The 26,704-nt window shown below is 37.4% G+C and overlaps 1 protein-coding gene across 4 annotated transcripts in view; it reads left to right on the forward strand.

Moving 5' to 3' along the window:
* The window catches only part of NLGN4X (neuroligin 4 X-linked), a 188,564-nt gene that overhangs the window by 148,259 nt on the left and 13,601 nt on the right, over positions 1-26,704 (forward strand). For all 4 annotated transcript variants that reach the window (XM_075736316.1, XM_075736334.1, XM_075736324.1 and 1 more), the window contains 2 exons: positions 23,243-23,428; positions 25,307-26,096. In XM_075736316.1, the coding sequence (XP_075592431.1) occupies positions 23,243-23,428; positions 25,307-26,096 (976 nt within the window). The remainder of the gene's footprint in view (positions 1-23,242; positions 23,429-25,306; positions 26,097-26,704) is intronic.

Here is a 26,704-nt window from a genome sequence, read left to right on the forward strand (position 1 = left end):
GAAAATTAAAATCCTTCTATATATATCTCTTCTCACTGGAAAGGAAATTATGAATATTTAGATCTATGCTTCTTTTTTATTATTATTATTATTTTTAAATATGTGTGTGTGTATTAAATATTTCAAATCAAGAAAACTTATTAAGAATACATTGAGCTTCTGTCTAGAAAGTTGGGTATTTTCTTATTCTAATTTTCATTCTCAGACACTACACTCTGGTATTAGACAACACAGATAAATATATCCATGCACTGATGATATGTCTCTGTAGCTCTTTCTCAGGAGGCTACTTAATCTTGGATAAAAATAGGGGAAAAAAGAAAAACTGTGAATGAGCTCAATGACCCATTTACAAAAATATTTGGTGACCTGCCATGAAATAGAGAATGAAAAAAGCACCATAAAAATTCTGCATCCTGTTGGGAGCTCTGATATCTTCAGTAGCATATTGGTACAAAGACCTGTCGCAAACAGACAAATAGTGCTTGTGAGTCATGGCTTTGATCCCAAAGTAGAATTCAAGCAAAATTGTCTCTTTACATAATGCAACAAATTCAGCAAATGACAAGTCACCAACTCACATAAAACAACACTTGCAATATCGAGGCTGCTTTAAAAGTTCCACTAATTGTTAGGCAGATACCAATTACCAGTAACTGTTTTACCACTACTTTTTATTTGGCAACCCTGCCTTTGAGTTACTTGTACTTGATTAGATGCTCAACTTGGACATTATCTCTATGGACCTTTCAGATGCTTGACCCCACAGTTAGGGTCAATTCTACAAAAATAAAGTGTTTGAGTTAGCAGTGCAGTCAATCGAAAACTATAGGCAGCTCTGAAGACCTTAGGAAAGACTGACTTTTTCTAATACGGGTTTCTCCTGAGCTGAGACAAAGCAACCATCCTACAGAAAGGGGAGACCACTGGGAGCCTTCCCCTTAGGAACCAGTCTGACTTGCATTCATGAGCAGGCAGTGTATACAAGCAGCTATTTCTCATCTTACTCTGGTAGTGTTCACCCAAGATGTGGAAAACCTAGTTTACAGACTTACCCACCAGAGGAGATACTCCAAATGATGATAGACTCTAGTCTTTCTGGTAAACTGGATAACTATTCAGACAGGCTAGAAAAATCATGGGGCCATAAGATGAAAAGGCAAATGGAAGCTGTGTGCATGAATGATGAAAACATTTAGAAAAGAAAAAATGGTGGGATCTGAGTAATTTATCTTTTTTTTTAATTTTATTTCATTTGCATTATTGCTTAAATTCCCAATGAAAAAAACAACAACAACAACAAACAAACAAAAATAAAATAGCCACAGTCCAGAGAGTGGGTTCTGCAGCTTTCTTCCTGTTTAGCAATTTGTATTTCGCATATTTCCTTTTCTAGCAATAAATACTATTCAAAGGGTTGAAGTGTTTGAAAAAAGACAATTTTTTAAATTGTTACTAAACACTAAATACACACACAAATATATAAAAAAATGCATATAAAAATTCCACTGCAGACCAATATGTACAGAAAACATACATAGGGCAAAAAAATACAGTTAAAATTAAACAAGAAAGGGAATTACAATTTCTGCACAATAACAGTAAGAAGTTACACAGTTCTGCAAAGGCATATTTGAAATAATGCATTCTTCTATTATTTTTCATTTTATGATATCCATTTTGAATGAGACTTATAGAAACAGTGTTTCTTTGCAATTGTACAAGGTGTAAGCTGGAAAATACAACTTCATATAATCTTGTGAGTTTTTCAGGAAAGACACTTTGCATCATATTTACATCCAAATAAAACTAGAGTGGTATGTGAAGTTAGGAATGTTGAATGCCATAGCTTATCCTCCTCTTTGTGCCAGCAATGTAGTGAATGGGCACAATAATCCACTTACAAAATTAACTGCTGAAATGCTTTGAATGTAAAAGAAAGACCATAAAAACCTGCTAGAGTTGTAGGTATCTTCAGTAAGAATGTTGTTATTGTCACAATATATAAAGCGACGGTAACAAAAAAAAGGGCAAAGAAGGGTAAAGAAAATAGTAGAATAAAGAATAAGTAATTTTCATCCATGATTGCTTTGTTTGTTCATGTGCATTAGTTATATAAAGTAGCCTTCTGTTCTGTATCTAGGCAACACAAAATTGTTCCATTTTAATAGTAAAGTATGAGAGTAAATAATAATTTTAATAGGCACATACTGCAAAAGAAACAAATGACAGGTTTACCCTTCTGTTAAGGGTAAAGAGAAGCAAAAAAATATATTTTTGAATAATAGTTCAACAACAATAAGATTTACTAACAACTTTCAACAAAGTACAAGCATAAATAAGAAAATTTAATTTTGTCTCTAGTAGCATAACATGAAGACACTTTTGTACAAAGTTACCCTGACTTTTGCTTCTCTTCACTGGGAAGAATGGTTTCATTCTTATCAATGATTGTAGACAGATCAGAAATAGCTATTTCTGGGGATCTAAGTATGAAAACAAATTTTCAACTTCCCCCTCACCCCGAATTATTTAATATGTAACACTACTTTCAGTATTCTTTGCAAGCAGGATAGACTGGAGGGAAGAGAAAAAAAATCTGTCTAATCATTCCTAGATATTCTTCTTTCTGCTGAGCAATAATCTAGGGACAGATAATATGCAGTGAAAGTACTTTTAGTGTGGTTAATGGTAACTTTCTTTCTTAACTTTCAGAGGACTGAGAGTCTCTTAATTTTAGGATTATGTTCTTGAATACATGATAGTAGGGAGGAATATGAAGAAGGTTTAATTTTGTGCAAGCACTTCTCCTCTCTTCTCTTCAAGTTTATGAACTCCTGGAATCAAAGGATAGGAACTACCAATCATCTCTGGCTTTTTGTTGAAACCAGCACAAAAAGCTTAGCCAAAACTGCAGAATGTGAATCCCTAGTCTTCAGAACTGGTTTCTGAAGAAACACTTATTTCTGTTACACTCTCTGGTTGAAAATAACAAATAGAAAATTATCATTACTATAATACTATTTTGAAATATTCAAAACATGAATAGTGAACAGTTTTTAACCTTTTTTTTTTCCCCTCTCCAGAATAACATCTGTTTCACAACCAGAAAAATACAAGATGGAAAAGTCCATGTACTCAACATTTACATTTCATAAAATAAGATGCATATGTGCAAATGCAGAAGCAATTTCAACTTTTCTCTATATTTAATACATGTTTTAGGACTTTCCGTCTTAATCTTTTACTATCTTAAAGAATCTGAAAGCATCAGAATAGTTCCAGGAAATAAATAATTTTTATTTTATAATCAAATTTAATCAAAGCTTTTCAGGCTTCTCAGATACATATGGAGAATGATTTCAGAAGATTTGACTTTATCTCAGCTGAGTAATGAACCTAAAGTCTGGGAATGGTCATACTACACTTTAGGAAATACTTCCTTATTTTCTTTTGCTGCAGATAGATTTCTTTCCTCATCATTTATGCCTGGTACTGTTGGGTGATAATTATCATATTCTCACAACTATTTTGCTAGATTTTGAGCCCCACAACCTCTTAGCTTTGCTTGTTTTGTAGAGGACCTGAGTTAACTTCAACACATTGAGGATCATTTGGAGTAGAAATTAGTAAAGACTCTCATCTTTTACCAGTGATACATCAAGTGTGGGTGTATCAAGAGTGTTTGCTGCTTTAATGCATGCCAGTTAATGCCAGAAGGAAAGCTGGATTGATTCTGAAGGAATAAGATTCATGTGGGAGATTTTGATAGCATGTTTCATTTTTTGTAAAAGAAGTGGTAGTACAAATTAGGATGTGAAATACCATAGATTTGAGAAGCATGTTAACTGCTGTTACAACCTTGCCCAGCCCTAACAGGCGGAGCAGTCTGTCCAGCCATCCCTCTGACCTGCGCTGCTTCCAAGAGAAATCTCTCTAATTTCCATCTTCCTCCTAGTTTCTCTACAGAGCAGTAAGTGATCACCTCCTTCCTTGCTCTTTCAACAACACTTTGCTGTATTGGACGATGAGTCCTGTCTGATACACTTCTGTGGGCGCTTCCCTTGCTTGCCCCTGGTGACACGTATCAGGAGGTGCTGAGGTTGCACTTGCTGTGCCTTCAGAGTTTAGTCCCATTAAACTCCTTCTCTTGTTGGTATGAAGAGTGATTCCTCCAGTGGTAGTTCACAGCAGGAGTGCAATTCAGCATTTTAATTTGCCTTCTAGAAAAGGTAGGATTTTTTTCTCTCTCTCCCTCAATAACTAAAGAAGATTTTATGAAGATTAATCTTCCTTTGCAAAAATTTGCCCCTGTGAGTAAGATCCTCCTACTTTTCGTATCTCTGTCTGAGAAGCCAAATTCTCAATACTGTTGTGAATACTTTCTAGCAACTGATCAAGGATTTGTGTTATTTTATTTTTGAAATGTGTTTTGAGTACAACAGTAGTGGGGGGAGGAGGGGGAGGATATCCCCAAAAATCTCCTCTGAGAGTAGGGGATTGTAACTACACGATTTCCAGTGTTGTCTCAGAAATCAGCAAAACCGAATCCATCCTGAAGAAAAAATGAAGAGCTAGAGCATAATTTGGAAATGTTTAGAAACCCTAGAATGTGTTCTAAAGCCAACTCTAGTCCAATTTCTTTATTTACTTATTTCTAGCTTTCTCACATGATATTAAAATCACTACTTGGATACATAAACAGTGTAATAACTAAAACCATCAGGCTCAGCAAAATAAGTTTATTGTGAGATTCATAACAAAGATTTTTAAAACTAGCAAATAATAATTCATTATTGTTAGTCTTTATAATGATTTAGTGCTATAAAGCATATATTACTAGAGAGTAAGCACAGAAAAAAGCACCAAAACCAAGTACAAATATACTAGTGGGGAAAATCTCACATTACCTGGAAGATTAAATTAAACAAATCTAATTGTCATTTCCTTTTCTAAATTATGAATGTAATAACTGAAAATCTAATTCCTCCCTAAGGCCTGGAGTAATTCTATTAGGAAGCCATTATATACCACTTAAGAGAAGGAAGTTTATGTGATGCATATGAAATGATGGCTACTGTAGCATGAACTCAGCTACCAACAGGTGACTTTTATATTAAAATGTACAAAATTTACATGTTGGTTCTCTCATTTTTAATGATAAGCATTACCTCACCTGTTATTACTACTTTAATAAGGACATGTCCCTTCCCCCCTCTAATTTTTTTTCATGGTTTTATTGTTATTTATATATTATGTTTTTATCATGATATATTTGTGATTTATGCTTATATATAGTAAGATTGAGAAGTCTAACAGAATGCCATGTAAAATCTTCAAGGCGATACTTAATTTAAAACTAAGAACTGCAAAGATGAATGAATCTAAATCATCAGGTATTGGTCAAGACTGGTACAAAATAGCAAAACTATTTCACCTTTTGTGATAATGTGGTAGGGCAAGACTGATTGTGACCTTCCAAACTTATTCAGAGCTTTATAGAAAACTTATGAAAGAATGTGTTAAAACAAAGAAGCTTTCATGTTTTCATTAGTTTGAGCATAACATATTATCTTCAAGTTGAAGAAATGTCTCATATTACCAAAAATGCACACCTAATTTATGACTCCACTTTATGAAAGTTGTTTGGCAAATGTCATAGTTATAGATATTTAACTTGATGTTTCTCTAGGAGTGCTCTAATTTAGAATTGTCAAAGTATACTTTAAAATATTTAGCATCTCTGTGTGTAAAAGATTGCATTACTGAGGCTATGGGAGTGATAAGAAGGGGTTTATACTTGCTTTTTTCTTTTAAGAAGAGTAATTGTGGCACATAACAGTTCTACTGTCATGGTAAACTCCTCCTTAGAAACACTAATTCAGAATATTCCGTGTGTTTGAATGTGCAGCAGAATTGATTTAGTTCACTTTGTTAGAACTGTGAATGCTGAGGCACATTATTTAAATCCATTTATTTCTCACAGGGGATTCATGATGTGCAAAACCAATCTGAGACAATCTATTTTAATATATTCTGTGGCCTTCAGTGCCAAAGACTTAGAAAAGATAGTTTTGTCAAAAACTTCTTTAAAAAAAAAAAAAAAAGAAGAAAGTAAATTTGCATATAGGACTTTTTCCTACCAGCAGAATTCACCAAAAAATAAAATAAAATACTATATTACTAAGATTTCTAGAAATCTATACATATAGTTCCTGAAATATTACCTTATCTTATTCAAGTCTTCTAAAGCTCTATTTTGAATAGTAGATGGAGACAGAAGTGCATGAACACTTTTATTTTCTTAAAATTTCATTTTTGCCATTTCTGAAGCTGCTTAGTAGACCACAGGCAACATACACGAGTCATGCGAAGGATGGGAGATGCGGCGGCTATGTTGCTGTCATCTGTGGCTTCTGTCATTGGGATGAGTCCTGAGGGCCCTGTAAATCAGGAAAAGAATGAAGATCACAGCCTAGTTAGACTACTTGTAGCTGCAGGGTCTTAGGGTCTAACTTTGGGATACAAACACCTAAGACATCCTTACATGCTAACCAGAGTTGTGGTGAAAAAGATAAAGTACACCCACATGTGATCCTCCTGACCATTGCCATTTTGGTAAATTCAGCAACAGAACTCATTACCTTTGCGGTCTTTTTTTAGCAATTAGCTTTGATTAAACACAAAGTAAGTTTAACCATTTATTGAGCACGTTGAGGAGGAACAAAAACTGGAACACCAGTAGATATTTTATTTTTCTTCGAGCCTTTCCAAAAACTGATGCCAAAGGAAATTTGGTATTGGCACATGCCAATATCCTTAAGCATAAAAAAATTATGCATGTTCTATGTAATCTGCTGCTTTAATACATCATTGTTTTGTTTAAGTGGGATATTTTGCCCACATCTGCTGACAGAGTTCTTCAGCAGACATTTTAGATGTTGCATAGGAAATTTCATTTAAGGGAGCATTTAGTACAAAAAACCCTAGCGGATCAAGATAAAGAATTATGAATCTTTCATTCTGGCTGAAAACCATTTGTGCTATGCCTTTCTCAAAGGGATCCATGTAATATAATTATTAATCATTTTTAGAAGATAGATACAGAGTATGTAGCATAAAAAGACTTTTAATAATAGTCTCACTTTTCAACTTTATTTTTGGCTCCCAGAAATTTTATTAAAGGTTTTGTCAGTGATTTGTCACTGTCAGACTAGCAAGTGCTAAGGTTCATTTCTCCCCAGTCCCTTTCCTTACTGCTTTGTCAAGGAGCTGAGCATTTTTCAGATTATTAAGGATATTACAAACTCAAGTCAAATATTATCAACAGAGCTGATTTGTCTAATTTCTCAGAAAATCCTACTGCACTACGTGAGCTTTCAGAACAGTATGCTACTTACATTATAGGTTATAGACATCATACTTCATAATGGTATGCACCACAAATAAATAGGGCAAGGGCAGGGGCAAGGCAAGGTGGTAGAGTTGCTCTTTATGTGAAAGAACCACTGGAATATATTGAGCTCCACATAGGGATGGATGAAGAATGAGTCGAGAGCTTATGGGTAAGAATTAAGGGGCACGCTGGTATGGGTGACACTGTTGTGGCTGTTTAAAATAGGCCATCTGAACAGGAAGAGGAAGTCAATGAGGCCTTCTACAGACAGTTGGAAGCAGCCTCACGATCACAATCCCTGGTTGTCATGAGGGACTTCAACCACCCTGATATTTGCTGGAAAGGCAACACAGCCGGGCACACACAGTTCAGGAGGTTCCTGCAGAGCACTGATGATGACTTTCTGACACAGGTGGTGGAGGAGCCCATGAGGAGAGGCATGCTACTGGACCTTGTACTAACAAACAAAGAAGGATTGGTTGAGGATGTGAAGGTTGGGGGCGGCCTTGGTTGCAGTGACCAAGAGATGGTGGGATTCAGGATCCTGCATGGAAGGAGCAGGGCACTAAGCAGGATTACAACCCTGGACTTCAGGAGAGCTAACTTTGGCCTCTTCAAAGACCTGCTTTGGAGAATCCCATGGGTTAGGGCTCTAGAAGGTAATGGGGGCCCAAGAGACCTGCTCAATATTCAAGCACCACTTCCTCCGAGCTCAAGATCGGTGCATCCCTAAGAATAGGAAATCAAGCAAAGGAGGAAGGAAACCTGCATGGATGAGCAAGAAGCTCCTGGAAAAACTCAAAGGGAAGAAGGAAGTTTACAGTATATGGAAAAAGGGAGTAGCCACTTGGGAGGAATATAAGATTGTAGTTAGAGAATGTAGGGATCCATCATGGAAGGCTAAGGCCCACTTGGAATTAAATTTGCAAGGGTTGTCAAGGACAATAAGAAGGGGTTTTTCCAGTACATCAGCAGGAAAAGGAAGACTAGGGAAAATGTGGTCCCACTGCTGAATGAGGTGGGTGCCTTGGTGACGGAAGATACAGAGAAGGCGTAGTTACTGAATGCCGCCTTTGCTTCAGTCTTTATTGCTAAGGCTGGCCCTCAGGAAACTCAAACCCTGGACATAAGAGACAAAGTTTTGCGACAGGAAGACCTTCCCTGAGTTGAGTAGGATAGGGTTAGAGAACGTCTAGGCAAACTTGATATTCACAAATCTATGGGTCCCGAGCGGATGCACTCATGAGTGCTCAGGGAGGTGGCAGATGTTATTGCTAGGCCACTCTCAATCATCATGGAGAACAGTAGAGGTGTCTGAGGACTGGAGGAAAGCCAATGTCACCTTGGTCTTCAAAAAGGGCAAGAAGGAGGACCTGGGAAACTACAGGTCAGTCAGCCTCACCTCCATCCCTGGAAGGATGATGAAACAGCTTATTCTGGAGGTCATCAATAAGCATGTGGAGGAGAAGTTGTGTATCGAGTGTGGTCAACATGGATTCACCAAAGGGAAATCATGCCTGACCAATTTGATGTCCTCCTATGATGTCATGAGCAGCTGGGTGGATGAAGGCAGAGCAGTGGATGTTGTCGACCTTGACTTCAGCAAGAGTTTTGACACCATCTCCCGTAACATCCTTGTTAGCAAGCTTAGGAAGCATGGATTGGAGGAGTGGACAGTGGCGTGGGTTGAGAACTGGCTGAATGGCAGAGCCCAGAGGGTTGTGATAAGTGGCGCAGAGTCTAGTTGGAGCCCTCTAGCTATAGGTATGCCCCAAGGGTCAATTCTGGGTCCGGTTCCATTCAATCCATAACCTGGACGAGGGGACAGAGTGTACCCTCAGCAAATTTGCTGATGATACTAAGCTGAGAGGAGTGGCCGACACACCAGAAGGCTGCGCTGCCATTCAGTGAGATCTGGACAAGCTAGAGACTTGGGCAGAGAGGAACCTAATGAAGTTTAATAAGGGCAAGTGTAGGGTCCTGCATGTACGGAGAAGTAACCCCAGGCACCAGTACAAGCTAGGGGCTGACCTGCTGCGAAGCAGCACTGCAAAGAAGGACCTGGGAGTCCTGGTGGACAACAAGTTAAGCATGAGCCAGCCATGTGCCCTCGTGGCCAAGAAGACCAATGGTATCCTGGGGTGCATTAAGAAGAGTGTGGCCAGCAGGTCAAGGGAGGTTCTCCTGCCCCTCTACTCTGCCCTGGTGAGGCCACATCTGGAGTTCTGTGTCCAGTTCTGGGCTCCCCAGTTCAAGACAGACAGGGAACTACTGGAGAGTGCCCAGCGGAGGGCTACAAGGATGATGAGGGGACTGGAGCATCTCTCGTATGAGGAAAGGCTGAGAGAGCTGGGGCTGTTTAGCCTGGAGAAGAGAAGACTGAGAGGGGATCTGATCAATGCTTATAAATATCTAAAAGGAGGGTGTCAAGAGGAAGGGGACAAATTCTTCTCAGTGGTGCCCAGTGACAGGACAAGGGGCAACGGGCACAAACTGGAACACAAGTTCAATATGAGGAAAACTTCACTGTGAGGGTGACCGAGCCCTGGAACAGGCTGCCCAGAGAGGCTGTGGAGTCTCCTTCTCTGGAGATATTCAAAACCCACCTGGATGTGATCCTGTGCAACCTGCCGTAGGTGATCCTGCTTTAGCAGGGGGGTTGGACTAGATGATCTCCAGAGGTCCCTTCCAACCCCTACCCTTCTGTGATTCTGTGATTCTGTAATTCTCACCTTTTTTTCAATAAAGAAGTCAGAATGTAATTAGCTTCTCAGAACAACCATTTGTTAAGATTAAAATAATGCAACATTTCTGCTCATTTTTAACAGTTCACTATATAACTTAAACGTAAGTACTCGTGGTCTGATGATTTAAAAATCTACCGCAGTCCACATCATGAAAAGCTCAACTCTTATGTGAACCTAAACATAACATTATTTATGATGCAAAATAAATGTTTATGAATTTTGTTTCACTTACTAGTAGAATTTTTTTTGAAACTAAAATCACAATGGAAGGTAGAGAAATAGTGCAAGTGCTTTATTTGTGCAGGGTCAATTTAGCTTTTGTCTCAGTACCATATGTGCTTGTTTTCTGTGTTTATCGACAACGAGCATTTTGCTTCACTGGTGTTCAAAGTATGTTTTTGAAGGCAATGTCTAGAATTGATTTATAACCAGTTGATGGCTTCTGCACACAGAGCACTGATGAGTGTCCGAGCTTCAAGCCAGCCAAATATTACCAACACAAAATCTCTCTCCTGAAAGAAGAAGGGTTAACTTGGATGCTTTTTTCATCATAGATTAACTGGCATTGATGCAGTAGCTTCTGACTTTCAAATGCAGCTGAGTGAATGCTAGCTGCTGCATTGGGCCAGGTACGGCTGTTGTATTCCAGTTCTGTGCCTGTAAGCGTGCTCTTCTGCTGTAAGCATAAGAAAAGAAGCAGCAGCAGCCACAAATAACTGAACTGAAATTTGCAGACATATAATGTAGTGCTCTGTTTGTGATCAATGTCTTTCCAGTTTACAGTTAAAGAGAACTTTCTCTTTAAGTGTATATATTTGCTGTTGTTATACATGGTAATGCAGTTATTCTCCCTTAAAACCCTAAACTCTGAAAGAAAACATGGAAAAAAAAAATCTAGTTGGAAAATGAGGAGTTTGGTTTTTTCATCTACTTAGTTACATTGTTATTTCCATTGCCATTAAAAAAGGATAACTTTAATTTTAATAGGCTTTTAATTCTGAAGCTAGTATTCTATTTTGCCGTCTTTCAATATTTCTAGCTAAAAAAAAAAAAAGAGAGAAAAAAAACATAGTTAATTTTCAGTTTTATAGTTTAGGCTGTTTAAATGTTATGTGCTGTCTGCCAGTTTAGGGGAATGTAGTTTATGCCTGAGAACAGGAAGCAACAGAATCCAATGAGGTAACATTATGTCTGCTTCTTGCAACTGAGAATAGTGCTAAGAGGGTAAGACAGTTATTCATGGAGCAGAACACGTGAGACTGTTGCTAATGATCACTTTTTAACCATCATCCTCTTCCAAGTATCAGTCCTCATAAGAAGTCTGCTATTTGAAATCACATAGCTTTTTATAATAGAGTAATGATGTCAGGCTACCTGCTAGGAACACATTTTTTTAATAGATGCTCCATTCTCTTCCTTGCATTGTCCTACTTGTAGGATTTAAAAATGATTTCCTCTGCAAGTAGTCCATTCAAACTAATAATTTTTTTTTTCTTTTATGATGTGTCTTGCGTACTATATTAGTTTTTCAATATGAGTTACTTCTCTGCTTTCTGATATGCATCTGCCTTGGCTGCACTGAATTCACAGAATCAAAGTTGCTATGTTTATTAGATAACATAACAGTGTTATTTTAGTTAGTTAGTTTATTTACTGAAACATAAAATCCCAAGGGTCTGTCCATTGGATGTAGTGGGCATGTATCTAATTAATGTTTCAGGTTAAGCAACTTGAGTGAAAAGACAATGGGAATAAGGGGCTCGATTGGCCTGCTAATGACTCTTATCTAATATGTATGCTAATTCTATGCAAAACTTCATTTTCTAATAATTTCATTCACTCAAGACAAAGTGATTAGTTTTGGTGCTGCTAGTTGCCATCCAGTTCTTACATAAGACAGCAAAGAGCAGTATTCTTATAGAAGAGGTGGCTATGACATAAGAAAATAAAACTTGAGCTCCGATGTCAATGCTGGTGACTACTTCCTAAACTGCCAGCAGGGTTCACTGGAGGGCCACTTGGGGTGACTTAATTTGGTTGAATGCTGAACTGAATATTGGCATAAGAGAAGAACTGCCTTTTTTCCGAGGTAATAGTACCATTAGACTAATATCCTATTGACCGGTAGAGAAATTTAAGTTTTGGTGAGCTTCTTTACAGTTCAATGGAAACTTACGGGTCTACAGTGACTTTTATTTCTCTTAAAAGTAGCATTACACAAACCCAACAAAAACTCTTGGGTAACTTTGTTTTAAATACTAAACAAAAAATAACCTAATGAAGTTCTTAACATTGTAAGCTCTTGTTTCTCATTTTCATAGCAAGTTGTAAGCATTTGTTTATTGACAGCAGTATATTAATGCAATAATATTGTCTGCTTGGTCACTTGGTGTTTTTCCTAGCAAGAAAAAATCACACCTAATCTCCTATAACACTTTTATAGGAAATACTCCAATCTTTTGAAGCCAATAAAGGTAAGAATCCCTTTGCTGTCTTTACAGCTGGTTGCCATTTATGCAGGTTATAGGGGCTAATTTTCCTGTCATTTATAGGGGTAAACCTAGTGTCTTTGCTTGTCTTTAAAATATGTAACTTCCTGTTAGATTTTCTCTGTTATTGATGACCAGCTAAAGATGTTGTCTCTTCATCATAATATTGATCATTTAGTTGAAAAAAATCAAAAGTATATTAATTTAGACTTATTTTCATGTAGGTTTCATGCATATTTTATAATAATAAAAAAATATTTCCAGCTTTCATAGACCTACAGCACACCTCTTCTTGATTATAGAGGTCCTTCTGAAAAGAGACTAGACGCTTTACAAGTGGAGATCTGTGCCACAACTGTGGAGTAATGTACTGAGTTTGGCTGGGATGGAGTTCAGTTTATTCAGAACAGCCCATATGGTGCTGGGGTTTGGTTTTACGGCTAAAACAGTGTTGATAACACACCAATGTTTTGACTGTTGCTGAACAGTGCTTGCACAGGGCCAAGGCTTTTTATTTTTCCCACTCCACTCCAGAGCCAGTAGGCTGGAGTTGGGCAAGAGGCTGGGAGAGTGAGCAAGAGTCAGAAGAGCTGACCCAAATTGGCCAAATTGGCCAAATGGGGATATCCCATGTCATATAACATCATGCTCAGAGGACATAACATCAGAGGAAAAAGCGGGGTGGATTTGGCTTCCAAGTAGCTGTTGTTCAGAGACTGGCTAGGCATTGGTCTGCTTGTGGAAGGTGGCAAGTGATGTCCTTTCCTTCAGTTGTTTCTTTCTCTTTGTTTCACCTATTACACTGTCTTTATCTCAACCCATAATTTTTCCTGTGTGTGTTCTTCACATTTTCTCCTCATGTATTTCTAGTGAGGGGTGACTGCATGAGCAGCTTTGTGAATGCTGGGCTGCTGGCCAGAGTCAACACACCACAGAATAGTAGTGGCTTATTCAATTGTTTTTCTGTACTCATAAAACATTTCTGTTGTTTTGGATTTGGAAATGCCTTTGGATTTGACCATCTAGATCAGTGATTAGAGAATATTTTCAAAGCATAGGCTGATTGAGTACACCAGGTATCTATCAGTCTCTTCTCCAACATATACAACTTTTTTTTCATTTTCTTCCCCCCCCCCACCCCACCCCCGACAATGACATTCTTAGAGCAATTGATTGATTTTAGCTTGGTTTGGTTTGGTTTTAATCAGACTATTTATAATGCATTCAACAACAATCTTTTTATTGGACCTGCTATTTCATTGATTGTAGTTTGTGTAATGGCAGGTTTAACTTGTGAATATTAGGATAAATAGTAAGTAAGAAGACAATAGATCAATGAATATCTTCTGCAATGTTTGTTACTGTCATCTTAATTTACTATTTTTAAAAAAAATCTACATTCATAACAACTGGAAAAAGCTTCAGTGACACTTCATATAGAGTAATATGCTACTCATCATGAATAATGATGATAGAATTGAGTGTTGAGAATGTCTTCAGTCTCTAAGGCTTTAGATAACATTCATTGGCCTAACCTCATTGCACAATAGTTTCAGAGCATTTTACAATGAACAAAGCAAATTTAAAAGCCGTTGTCATGTACAAATTTCAATTGGGTTCATTAAAACTATTTCATTGTAGAAATATCATAATGGCTTAACTGAAGGCAACTTGTTGACGTCCGTAGTGCTCTGATAAATTTATGCTCTCTAAGAAGCTTTTCAGTGTTCAGAAATGTGTATAAAAATAGGTTTTAAATCTTGTTAAAATGCATCCTATTGTCCTTTCTCATTCTTTTCCCCCTAAGTGTTCATATAAACATATCCTATCCAGGATATTTTCAAAAGGCTTTTCTGTATTTAGGACTAGATATTCTCCTGAATTGTAAAGAACACACTTCTGATTTCAGTACTGAAGCAATATAGAAACAAATAATAATATTCTTACTTCACACTCTCTCTGACCTATTCTTTTGTACTGCATGTGGTAACAAGATGTTCTTTCTAAACAAGCAGATTTAGGTTTTGTCTTCACAACAGAAATAATTTGAAAAAATCCATCAAGGTAGAATCAATGAGACTGTTTTCTTGCTTAATCCTGAGTCAGAAAATTGAATTAAACACATCACTATCCTTCATATTTTAACATAATCTATTAACTTGTAGAAAAACTGTAAGCTTAATTGTCTTCACTGCATTCTTCACTTACACTTTCTTGAGTTAAAATATAAATGAGTCTTATCTGGAGTGGGGTATGGTAAGGCCATACTACTGCTTGAGTTGCTGAATATTAAAAAAAATTGCTTTGACAGTAGCACCCACAAATTTCAAAGTATTTTGCAGCTGAAGGAAAAGCATTAATGTTTTGTATTCATGATGAAGTATCTGTTTAACATTATTTCTGCACAGACCCATACATGGCCGTTCCACAGTCCTCCCACTTGTCTTAGTCACTAGATAACTGTCTCAGACTCTGCACAGAGTGATTCTGTGCAGCAGTGATGCTTGATCAGCTTTGTATGGGCCATTCATCCTGCAGGAAAAATTCAGCAATGTTTTTCATCCTGCTAAATGTGTGCCAAGGATACCATCACTCCATCTTGCATCCCACCATCTCTGCAGTAAAGCTTAAACGGTACTGTTAAAGTTACACATAGAGTGAAAACGAAAAGGAATATACAGTTATATTGATTCCAACCAAAACATCATCTAGCCAAGCATCCTGTCTCCAAACACTGTTGGGGCTGTTTGGGAATGGTTAGGGAAGGGTAAGCGTAGGACAAACTTATATGATAATTCCCTCTAATACTCCTCTATCCTCCAACTATTTATATCTCAGAGACTTCCCGAACCAACTGCGGTCTTTATGTACTCAGTAATCCCCAATGGATTTCACTTCACATTTGAACACTTTAACATTTGAGTTCAGCAGGAACACTTTTACAGTGGTAAATGCGATGTGTACAGACAAAAGCCATTAGAAAATATAAAGAATCTCCTATATGCTTGCCATTTGCTCTTTGACTGAAAAAGGCCCTACTCTGGCATTTCACAAATGAAAACAAAAAATACATGATTATGGTTTGAAGCACAGTCTCTTGTATCTTATTTATATTGCTTATGTCATATTTCCATTCAGATACAGTACAAATCAATCTTATTTGTGAGAATTTTGTCCTGACACATTTGCCATTAGTTTTTATATAAGGGCTATGTCTCAGAAATTAATTAAACATTTTGTTTTTAAGAAAACCTGTGAAGGGTGGAAGAGGAAGCAAAACAACTTCATTTGCAGTGAAGTTTGTACCTTGTTTCAAGATGCACTTTTAAAATTGATTGTAGTAGCTACTAAAATATACAATAGAATGAGGTTTAATCTTTCATTATTTGTTTTTTACCTCCTTAAAAGGATAAAAAAACCTCCTTCAAATATAACTAGTTAACTGTCTGCTTTATGGTTTTATTTAAATCTTAAAGTCAGTGCAATTTACCACTACCAAATTGTATTTGTAAATTTTGATAATATTTTTCACCATTAAGAAAATATTGGCTTTCGCACACCAAATCAACCTTGTTTGTTTCCACTGGGAGATTTTATACTATCTACTGCAGTATAAATTTATTAAAAAAAAAAAAACAAAACCAACCTGTCCGAAGAGTTATTAGAGTAGTGCAAAATATTCTTCCTTGACAAAAGGAAATATTTATTTATTTGTTTGTTGCTATTGCAAAAAGTTACTGAAGTACCCCAACTGCAAAAAAAACCACAGCAGGCAAATCTTTTGCATTTGCAGACATCCTAATTCCTCTTAAGTTTCTAATAACTTATGATCTATTACACCCTGGCATGCACGTCAGAGAATAATGTTTGTACCCATTTGACTATGCATATCAAATGGAAAATTTTAAGATTAGAATTAAATGAGCATACAACAGCTCATATTTAAAGGAAGGAAGGAAGGAAGGAAGGAAGGAAGGAAGGAAGGAAGGAAGGAAGGAAGGAAGGAAGGGAGAAAGGAAGAATGGAAGGAAGAAGGAAAGCACATAAAATAATGGAGGAACACTCACAGTTGAAATTTAGCCAGCCATGAAATTGATTTGATATGGATTAGGCCCAGGGGCCAAAATATGAAGATAAAGAACAGGCTTTTCCTGCAGTGATGCAATACTAGGTATGACTGTGTGGGAAATGGCAAAGAAAAGTTGTCACGGTGTTTTATTTTTTGAATAATTTTTAAATAATGGGAAATCAGTTGTCAGTTAAATCATGACATCAATACACAGGAATAAAATAAATATAAATTGCTACAAGATTGCAATTATCTTGGTGATTGTGTTTATTTCTAAGGCTGAAGTGATAGTTCTGAGGTCATAATTTACTGTATTTAACTTTATGGTCGTTTGGGTTTTTTTCCTTTGTCTTTATTTTTTACTAAGTGAATGTATTTTAATTATTTTTTCTGTTCTTTTTAAAGTGTATTTAGTATTCAGGCCAATGGCTAGGTTAGTAATTTCTGAAAGGTAAAACCTCCCTTTTTCTGCACAACTACTTATCATAGAATCATAGAATTCTACTTCAAAGAAAAAAAGAGCAATGGAACACATCCTCAAATGGAAACAAATTCCTCTTCACTTTTTACTGGTTAAGTCCAGGGGAGTCTTTCAGTATTTTCACCTAAACAGCAGACAGAGCAGAGTCTGCCCTTTGGGCAGTCTGTCTGTCCTGAGCAACAGGAGCTGTGAGTATTAGAGATGGCTTTATTCTCTAGGTAGGGGCTGATTTCAGCTAAGCTTGTGAGGTCTAAGCTGGTAATCTACATTTGTCTGTTTTCTACAGAGAAAGAAAATTACTTTGGTGAGAATTCAACCAATCCAAAGATAGATGTCTAAAAAGCTGAAGCCACTTTTGGAGGGTTTATTCTGTATCTCCATAGTAGTTGTCAGGTTAGTACCAAAAACAGTAGATTAGAGACAGAGATTTTAGGTGGCTAAAGTTAACAGTGATCCATACGTCCTTCCATATCTTCTCTGATCTGGAGCTCTACGTGACACAAAGATGTCAGTTATGATTGATGTTGCTTCTTGACATACTTTCAAACTATCTATTCAATGCCTATAAATCACCATATAACTTTTGGTTAAAAATACTTTTGTGTAAGTATTAGAATGGATTATATTCCAATATCATATTTAGTATAAGTGAAATGCTTTATAGTTGTTAAGCAGCCTACTTAATTATTGACATATCTGGACAGGGTCCACAGCTGAAATGCGGCTGCACCTGAGCTTGGTCCTTGCAAATTGAAGTTCTGTGGTTGGAAAAATATAATTTTGATCCTGAGCATGTCCACACCAGTATTTTAATTCAGATCAAGAGTGCATTTCCACAGAAAACCTCAGTATTGTCACCACCTTGTTTTGCATTGCAGAGAGGTTCTGTAAAGTACAGCCTGGAGACTTCCAGGTGAACCTCAGCTGGAAGATGTGCTCCCCCTTATGCACGATGTCCACCGGTGGTCATTCATTCAGCCTATGGGACTGGCCAAGAGTTAGGCCCTAGTGAAAACCAGTACATGAAATGTGTGCAGTGTGGACATGAGGTTCAGCTATTCTGTTCTAGGTTCCCCCTTGCAGGTCTGCACAGCACGCTTACATAGGGATGGCCTCCAGCCACGAGGCAAGGTTGGAGCTGAAGTAAACCATCTGGGTGGATTTTATAGATACTAGCCCCTGCTATTTATCACTGTTGGTCATAAATTTTTGGTAGTAAAGGGGAAATATCACCATTGGTTTGTTGTGATTTTTTTAGTCTCTGAGTAATATTTCTGTAGCATGGTGAGAAAACCAACTATAATGATAGGCCTAGGGATTTCTCCTTGTGAAAGTGAGACGTAAAGGAGCTCTATGTGTAGCTTTGTGTCTTCACTGCATTATCAAAACAGTGCAAGTGACAGCATGTACCTTATGAGTCCATTCATTTTTAAAGGCTGTGGAAATGGAAATTTCCCTGTAATTTCCATTTCTAGTCTTCTTCCTCCTTGACTGTGCCTAATCTAGTAGGTTAAAACAAAAGCATTCATCTAGAATGCTTCCCTTAATAGAATCAGAGAAAAGTAAATAACTGTTATTTCAGAAACCTGGATTTAAAGAAGCATTACTTTATATGAAAGAATGTAGAAAAAATGAGATGCGAGATTAATTACAAGTAATACAGCAAAACAAAACCAGAATACTTTGTTTCCTTTTATAAAATTATGCATTTTTATTTATTTTTAAAGAATAAGAAAAAGCTGCTCAATTCATGTGATTTAAATCAAACCAGTTTCAAAGCAATTTATTAATTTATTAATGACATATAACTAACCAGCAGTCGGTGAGCTCTACTTTCAGGATCAGTATCAGCAATACAAAAGATAAACTACAATACTAGACGCTTAAGCAAGGTTAGTAAACAATTGCAAATTTCTAAACATCCTTCTATAAATAATCCCAAAAAGTTCTAATCACACACATCAATGCACAGAGCTAGGTGTGCACCAAGGGCCCCCCCCAGGCTGTGTGGGTCACCAGCAGCCCCCTGGGAGAGGAACAGAAGTTCCCACATTCTCCATGTGGAACATATGGCTGCTCCAGCATCAGGTGAGCTGCTGCCACTCCTGACCACCCTCTGACCCACACAGGGAAAAAAACACTCCACTAGGCCCCACACACACACCAAGGGGGTCCTTGGTGTATCAGTCCACATGGGCAGCTCTGTCCAGGCTGGAGGGAGTTTGTGATGTTGGTGACCACTTCTCGTAACGTCAAACCATGTCCAGCTGCTGCCCTCCTCCCACCTCCCTCTCTCTACTTTTACAAACTGCCATGCTGCTTTTGCCCTTATTTTCAAGCTGACCTTTGCTTCAGGAGACTCTAAGTCCCTGGTTACTACTCAGTCCAGCTGGTGGTCATCTTTACCTCTGGCTTAACAAGTTTGAAGCAAATGTCCCCTAAGACAATTTGGGTTATTTCCCTCAACACAGATGGGATGCACTCACATTCCTCTTTTTTCAGCTGTTGCTGTCCGTGACATTTTGCTGTGGAAGAGCCATGTGGTCACCCTTCCAAATCATTATTTAAGGGAACACAGATTTGTGAAGTCAAGTAGTGAAAATTACTGTTAATGCCTTTCTGTGTCATGATGGGGGGGGGGGGGGGGGGGGGGGGAAGACACCTTTGTTTTCGATATTCAACTATTGCCATTCCTTTCTCTGTTACATTAGGCTAGTAAGAGCTTCAAGGTTCTATCTAAACCTCAACCTATGGATTTTCAGATCATAGAATATCCTTCTGTAAAATGGAAACCATTATTAAGTGCACTTAAAAACATATATATAAAAGGCATAGAGTATAAATCCCCATCTCAGAAGAAAACCTGCATTCCTGTTTGTTCAGGATTTTAGAATGACACTGTTCTGAAATCTTCGCAGTAGTCGCAGAAAAAAAAAATAAATCGCTTAGTGTTGTGTATTTCTGGACAAAGAGTTACTCCTTAACCTGAATTTCTTGAAATGGCTTTGAACAAATATTTTGATCTGATATTCAAAGCATTGATGTGGTATTCAAAGCATGAAAGAAAATAGTTCCTCATCAAGAAAAGACAGATTTATGAATTCAGTTTGTGTCATGTGGGGCTGACACTTTGCCATGATGATTAGTTTTTAAATTACGAAAATTTGTTCTTGCAATTAATGAGAATCATCAGAGAACTGTGGAAGCAAAAAATCTTCATTTGTCTAACATCAGATATTCATTGACTGCAGTTTTACTCAGTCACCTTTTAGTACATTTGGAAAGAATTCAAAATCACAAAGATCAACCAGCTTTAGCTTGATGCTGCTAGAAGAGCTAAAATGTGTTTAGGCTCTGAATATTAATTGCCATGCTGCTTTAAAGGTTACAACAGTCACTTTCTCCCAGGGAGGTCATAGTTCTGATTGAATAAAGGCTTAATTATAGAATATTATAGAACATTGCAGTGAGCTGCAGCAACAAAGACAGCAAGTGGGTTATTCTTTCTTTGACAGTCCTAAAAATATAATACAGGCATGTGAAAAAGAGAAAAACACATCTGTTAAAAAAACTGAGGCAATTATGGATTAATAGTTTGTTTGGTTTTTCCTCATTGGTATAGAAGAGAAAAAAGAAGATGGTACTTCTAGTCTAACTACTGTGCTTGCCATTATTAGAGACTTTTTAATGAGAAAGCTGTATCAAATGCTATTTAGCAATAAGGATATGATTTGTATTACTGCAATTGAAGCAACTGTTTTATGAAAAATACAGGGACTCATCAGACACTTGCTGACATTATATACCTATTAATAATTACTGATTAAATATGAAGAAGATTCTTTTGGGTGCAAGGTAATACACTCCATTCAGTCATGCTGTCCTGGTTTCGGCAGGGATAGAGGGAATTTTCTTCCTGGCAGCTGGTGTAGTGCTGGGGTTTGGATTTAGGGTGAGAAAAATGTTGATAACACACTGATGTTATAGTTGTTGCCAAGCAGTCAAGGACTTCTCAGCTTCTCATACTGCCCTGCCACCAAGAAGGTGGGGGGCACCCAGGAAGCTGGGAGGGGACACTGCCAGGGCAACTGACATAAACTGTCCAAAGGGGTATTCCGTACCGTACGACATCATGTTCTGTATATAACTGGGCGGGGGGGGGGGGAGCCGTGGCTGGGAAGTGGAGGAGCTTGAGGTCTTGCAGACCATTGACTTTGAGTGGTGAGAAATTACCACCACTTTTTCACTTTTCATCACTTTTTTTGTATATTCATTAATACTATTATTATTATTATCATCATCTTCTTCTTCCTTTTTTATTCTATTAAATTGTCTTTATCTCAACCCACAAGTTTTTTTTTTCTTTTCCATTTTCAATTCTCTCCCCCATCCCCCATGGCTGTGTGGTTGTTCTAGCTGCCTGCCACGTTAAACCATGGCATATGCCCAACTTTGCATGCAGAACTTTATGCTGCTATAACATAGACCATATATCATTACATATTTGGAGTGTGATCTTGCTTTTAAACCTTGAGGTTGGATTTTGCACCTCACTGTAGGAATTTTATCACAGAAAACATTACGGAAATACATATGTCAAGGTCTGACACATCTAATTTCTTCTTCTTTTCTCTTTCCTTTCCTTCTCTTCCACTTCCTCCACATTGTGGATCCCTTCCATCTTGTGAATTTTTGTTCTTCCTATCACCGAAAGAATAACTACAGCCAGTGCAAAGTGATCTGTTCCACTTTGCCAAAGCAGGTGAAATGTTCTGCAAGACCTTTTTTCCCCTAGGGACCTCAGGATTCCCTTGCAGTCCTTCCTAGGAGCATGAAGGTCTTGTCACAGCAGGCCAAGCTGGCTCAAGATTACAGACTGCCTCATCTCAAACTGCTCCAGGACTACATAGCTCCTGAGTTCTGGGGCCCTCTTCTGGCAAATTTGTCTGAACTGAAAATTAGCTTGGAAACATCAGCCAAGTGATTTCCTTATTTTGTCTTGATAAGCAGCTGTCAGGTGTCACTAAATCAGTAATGTTCATCTGAAAACTTCCCTATGCTGTAAGGTATTTCTTATAGACCTCTGACTTCCAGTTGTCTGCCAGGAAAAGGGAGTTAAAAAGAGGAGTGTGAATACATCGCTCGATGTGGTAATTTGGATGTAGCACAAGGTCTTAACTGTGAATGATAGGCAGCGTGGATAACTGCAATGTTTCACCTTAGCTGGTTTCAGAAAAACAAAATTAATCTCAGTCCTAGTCTTTCGGTCATTTTGTTCTCAGTTGCAAGACAAGCAGCAAACGTGTCATGCTTTGTTTCTAAAATCTGATAACCACAGTACAGGAACAAAAAACAGCAGTGCAGCTTTCTCCGTAATTTCCAAGGAAAGACACAAAACCTGATTTGTTCAGATAAAATCTCCCAACCAAAGACTGAATTGCCAAGGATTTACCTGCTATCTTCCTAATAAATATCCTCTGTGAAATTGGAGTGTAATTTTTTCCTAGACCTTTTTCCTGTTCCTTTTACTATTTTCTTCATCCTTCTTTTTCTATTTCTGAGTATGTCTATCTATATGACAAGTACAATAATTTAAAGAGCTATGTAGTTCAGGACAGTTTTGGTGTATGGTAAGGAGCATTTAAATTAATGTGTTAGAAAGCCTTGTTCTCAGTGGAAGACTGAGTATCTCACTTCTTCTTTGCACAAAAATGATTTCCTAAGTCTTTGTACCTTACTCACATACAGTTATCATATGTTTAAAATCTTCCGTGTGCATCGTTACATTGATAGAATTATTTCAAAAAGGAAATAATGATTTTTCACAAATGTGACCTCTTCAGTAGGGAAAAACAAAGCAAAACCAAACAGCATACAGAATGAGTTCCACTGCCTGCACTGGAGACATTTAACTAAGACTGTGACCTTTAAAAAAAAGAAAGAAAAAAAAAAAAAAAAGCCCAGAAGATGAAAAGATGAGAAGATGTGTTGTGAATATGTGGATACCCTGTAGCTAACTCTGTATCTGGTGAACTAAAATTATCTTTTTTTGCCTTACAGGTTTTTTAAGTACTGGGGACCAAGCTGCAAAAGGCAATTATGGATTGCTTGACCAAATCCAAGCTTTACGTTGGATAGAAGAAAATATTGGATCTTTCGGAGGAGACCCAAAAAGAGTTACTATTTTTGGATCTGGGGCAGGAGCTTCCTGTGTCAGTCTCCTGACGCTCTCTCACTATTCAGAAGGTAACAATTTCCGAGCAAAGCATTTCTTTTTTTTAAGCATTATAGTGTAACAAAAGTGACCATATCACATCATAGACTGAATTAGAATTACATGAAGTCTGTAATTTTTGTAAAATACCTACTAGCTAGTATTCTGGATTTGTATTAGTCAACATAAATATTTTTATATGAAAAACTAAATGTTATTATAGCAGAAATTTCGTGCAACAAATGCCATGGGCAATATACTTTTTCTAGCTCTATCAACAATCTTCACTGGCTCTTCTATCAAAGAATTTGCCCTAATTAAAACAGAAAAGGGCAGTGACCTTTTTCATTTTTTACACACACTTGTCTGCACTTCAAACATGTATTTAGATGCTTTCCTTACTTAATAATAACATAACTTAACCCTACTAAAAATGTATTTATTTAACTCCCCACAAGTACTGTGGGATCCCACACAGAGTTCTTAATATTTTGGTAAAAGTTGAGCTGTGGGATTTCTACCTTCAACACCTCAGCCCCCCCCAAAAAAAAAAACAAAACAAGAATGTACAGCACCACTACTGAACCATATATATTCCTAGTGATAAGACCAAATCTACAAAGAATTTATGAAAGAAGACAAGATCAAAATATCTATTGTATTTATAAGTCCATGTTACTTCTATCTAATTAAAACAGATGGAAATCTATGGCAGAAGGCTAAGCCCTAGCAAGCAATTGTAGCAGGGCTGCTGGAAAACACATCCTATTTGGAAATAAATATAATCATGCCTGACAATTTCGTCTGTTGAAACAAATAGAGTGCAGTGAATACCTGTTGAGTAAGTAAGTCATGCCAAAATCAAGGAGATGGAACCATGAAAAACTTAACTAATCACATCAGTGAAATTTTGTAGCATGTGCAGTAAGTAATCTTCACAAAGGTATACTGACCACAGTCGGTTTTTCCCATAAATGCTTCAAGGTCTTTAAATGTTTTTTGTAGCTCTTGCTGCCTTTGACATTTCAAGAGCTTGACAGTAGAAAGCATGTACAGAAGAGGGCCAGGAATTTTAGTTGAAGTATAAAATACGCCATTTTAGTGATCTTACCAGGAAAAAACAGATGGGGCAGATTCACCAGTAAATTCCAGTTGCTTTTCAATGCTCTGCTGACACAAAGAAGCTCTTCAGACTAGGTCTTTCATCTCTTTTTATATTAGCACATATAAAACAACCAGAAAGGACTACTGAATCTCATCTTACTGTCTTCCAAAAAAATGGAAATATATTTTAATTCAATGTATAGGCGGTGATAACACACACACAAAATAATATTAAGATGGTAAAGGAAAAATGATGTCAGAGTAGAAGACTCAAGCCTATTAAATTGATTTTAGCAGAGCACATTTTTTTCAAATTATATGATGCATGGCTTCTTTGAAGGAAATGAGAGTGTGTAATTTTCATTTGACCTTTAAACTACTGAAGAGCGCATTTATGAGAACCATTTACATGGCGAAGAGAATATGATTGCTTGTAGCTACCAGTCCTTTAAAGAAATTTTTATAGGACTACCACTGTGCTAAAGCCAGGGGACTTCCATTAAATATGCAAGAAAACTGCGGTACAAGCATGAGTTTTGTTCTTGAAACAGTAACCCGAAATCTTCATGCTTTATGTGCGTGAGCATCATGAACAAGAAAGATTTTAATTAGTAGCCTATTAGAGATACTATAAAAAGTGAGCAGTGAGTAGAATATATGGAAATTGACTTGAAATTTAGGTATATACATCCTTTAGTTATTGTATAATCAAAGCTTTCTTTGCTTAGTGAAAGCTGCTGCTTTTTTTTTTTTTTTTTTTCCCTAATATATAATTGGATTTGCATTTAAACAATTTGCACCTGCAGGTTTGTTCCAAAAGGCAATCATACAGAGTGGAACAGCCCTGTCCAGCTGGGCAGTGAACTACCAGCCTGCCAAGTACACTCGGATATTGGCAGATAAAGTGGGCTGCGACATGCTGGATACCACTGATTTGGTTGAATGTCTTCGGAATAAGAATTACAAAGAACTCATTCAACAGACCATCACTCCAGCCACGTACCACATTGCCTTTGGGCCTGTGATAGATGGAGACGTGATTCCAGATGACCCTCAGATACTCATGGAGCAAGGGGAATTCCTTAACTATGATATAATGCTGGGTGTGAATCAAGGGGAAGGTTTAAAATTTGTGGATGGCATTGTAGACAATGAAGATGGTGTTTCACCCAATGATTTTGACTTTTCTGTCTCCAATTTTGTGGACAATTTATACGGTTATCCAGAAGGGAAAGATACACTGCGAGAGACCATTAAATTCATGTACACTGACTGGGCAGACAAAGAAAACCCCGAAACAAGACGGAAGACCCTGGTCGCTCTTTTTACAGACCACCAGTGGGTTGCTCCGGCTGTTGCTACTGCTGACCTGCATGCTCAGTACGGATCTCCAACATATTTCTATGCATTTTATCACCATTGCCAAAGTGAAATGAAACCCAGCTGGGCTGATTCAGCTCATGGTGATGAAGTCCCTTATGTGTTTGGGATTCCTATGATTGGCCCCACAGAACTGTTCAACTGCAACTTTTCCAAGAATGATGTCATGCTCAGTGCAGTAGTTATGACGTACTGGACTAACTTTGCCAAAACGGGGTAAGTTTGACCTCCAGCATTCCTTTTTGTTGATAACATAGTTCTAAAATAGTCAGTATCCATAGCAGTGGCTTCAAATCCTGATCTTGCAGCAGTATTATAGCACTATTTGCGTAAGAGAGAAGGTAACTGGGGCTTATTCATATTTAATAGATTTTTAATTAGTGTGTTCCCTCAAACTATTTTCTTTCAGTAGCTCAGTGAGAATAATAATGCACTGTATTTCTGATTAAAAAAATAGGGCAATTATTAAGACAAAGCATATCTCAGAGAAAAAGTGGCTCACTAAGATACCGAAAAATCAGAGGCAACATGTCTGCTACTTGAAGAAGGAACTGTCAGGCAGATAGCACTTATCTGCTACAAAAGAACGGAAGTTCTTGTTTTTAGCGACCTTCACAGGGATGGGGACTCAGGGAGGAATCAGAACAGAAAGGCAGACACTGGAAAGATTTTTCCCTCTGAGGGCTATAATGGCAATAATAAGTACTTGACTTGGAATGAAGACGAGACTGAGGGAAAATTTTTGCTTTGAGAAGGTTAAAAATTTAAATTAATTCTGCTTACGAAACAAAATGAAGACATCAATGTTTTGCTGGAATAGAGTT

This window comes from Balearica regulorum, chromosome 1 (assembly GCF_011004875.1).
Source record: "Balearica regulorum gibbericeps isolate bBalReg1 chromosome 1, bBalReg1.pri, whole genome shotgun sequence".
In the NCBI taxonomy this organism is placed as follows: Eukaryota; Metazoa; Chordata; class Aves; order Gruiformes; family Gruidae; genus Balearica; species Balearica regulorum.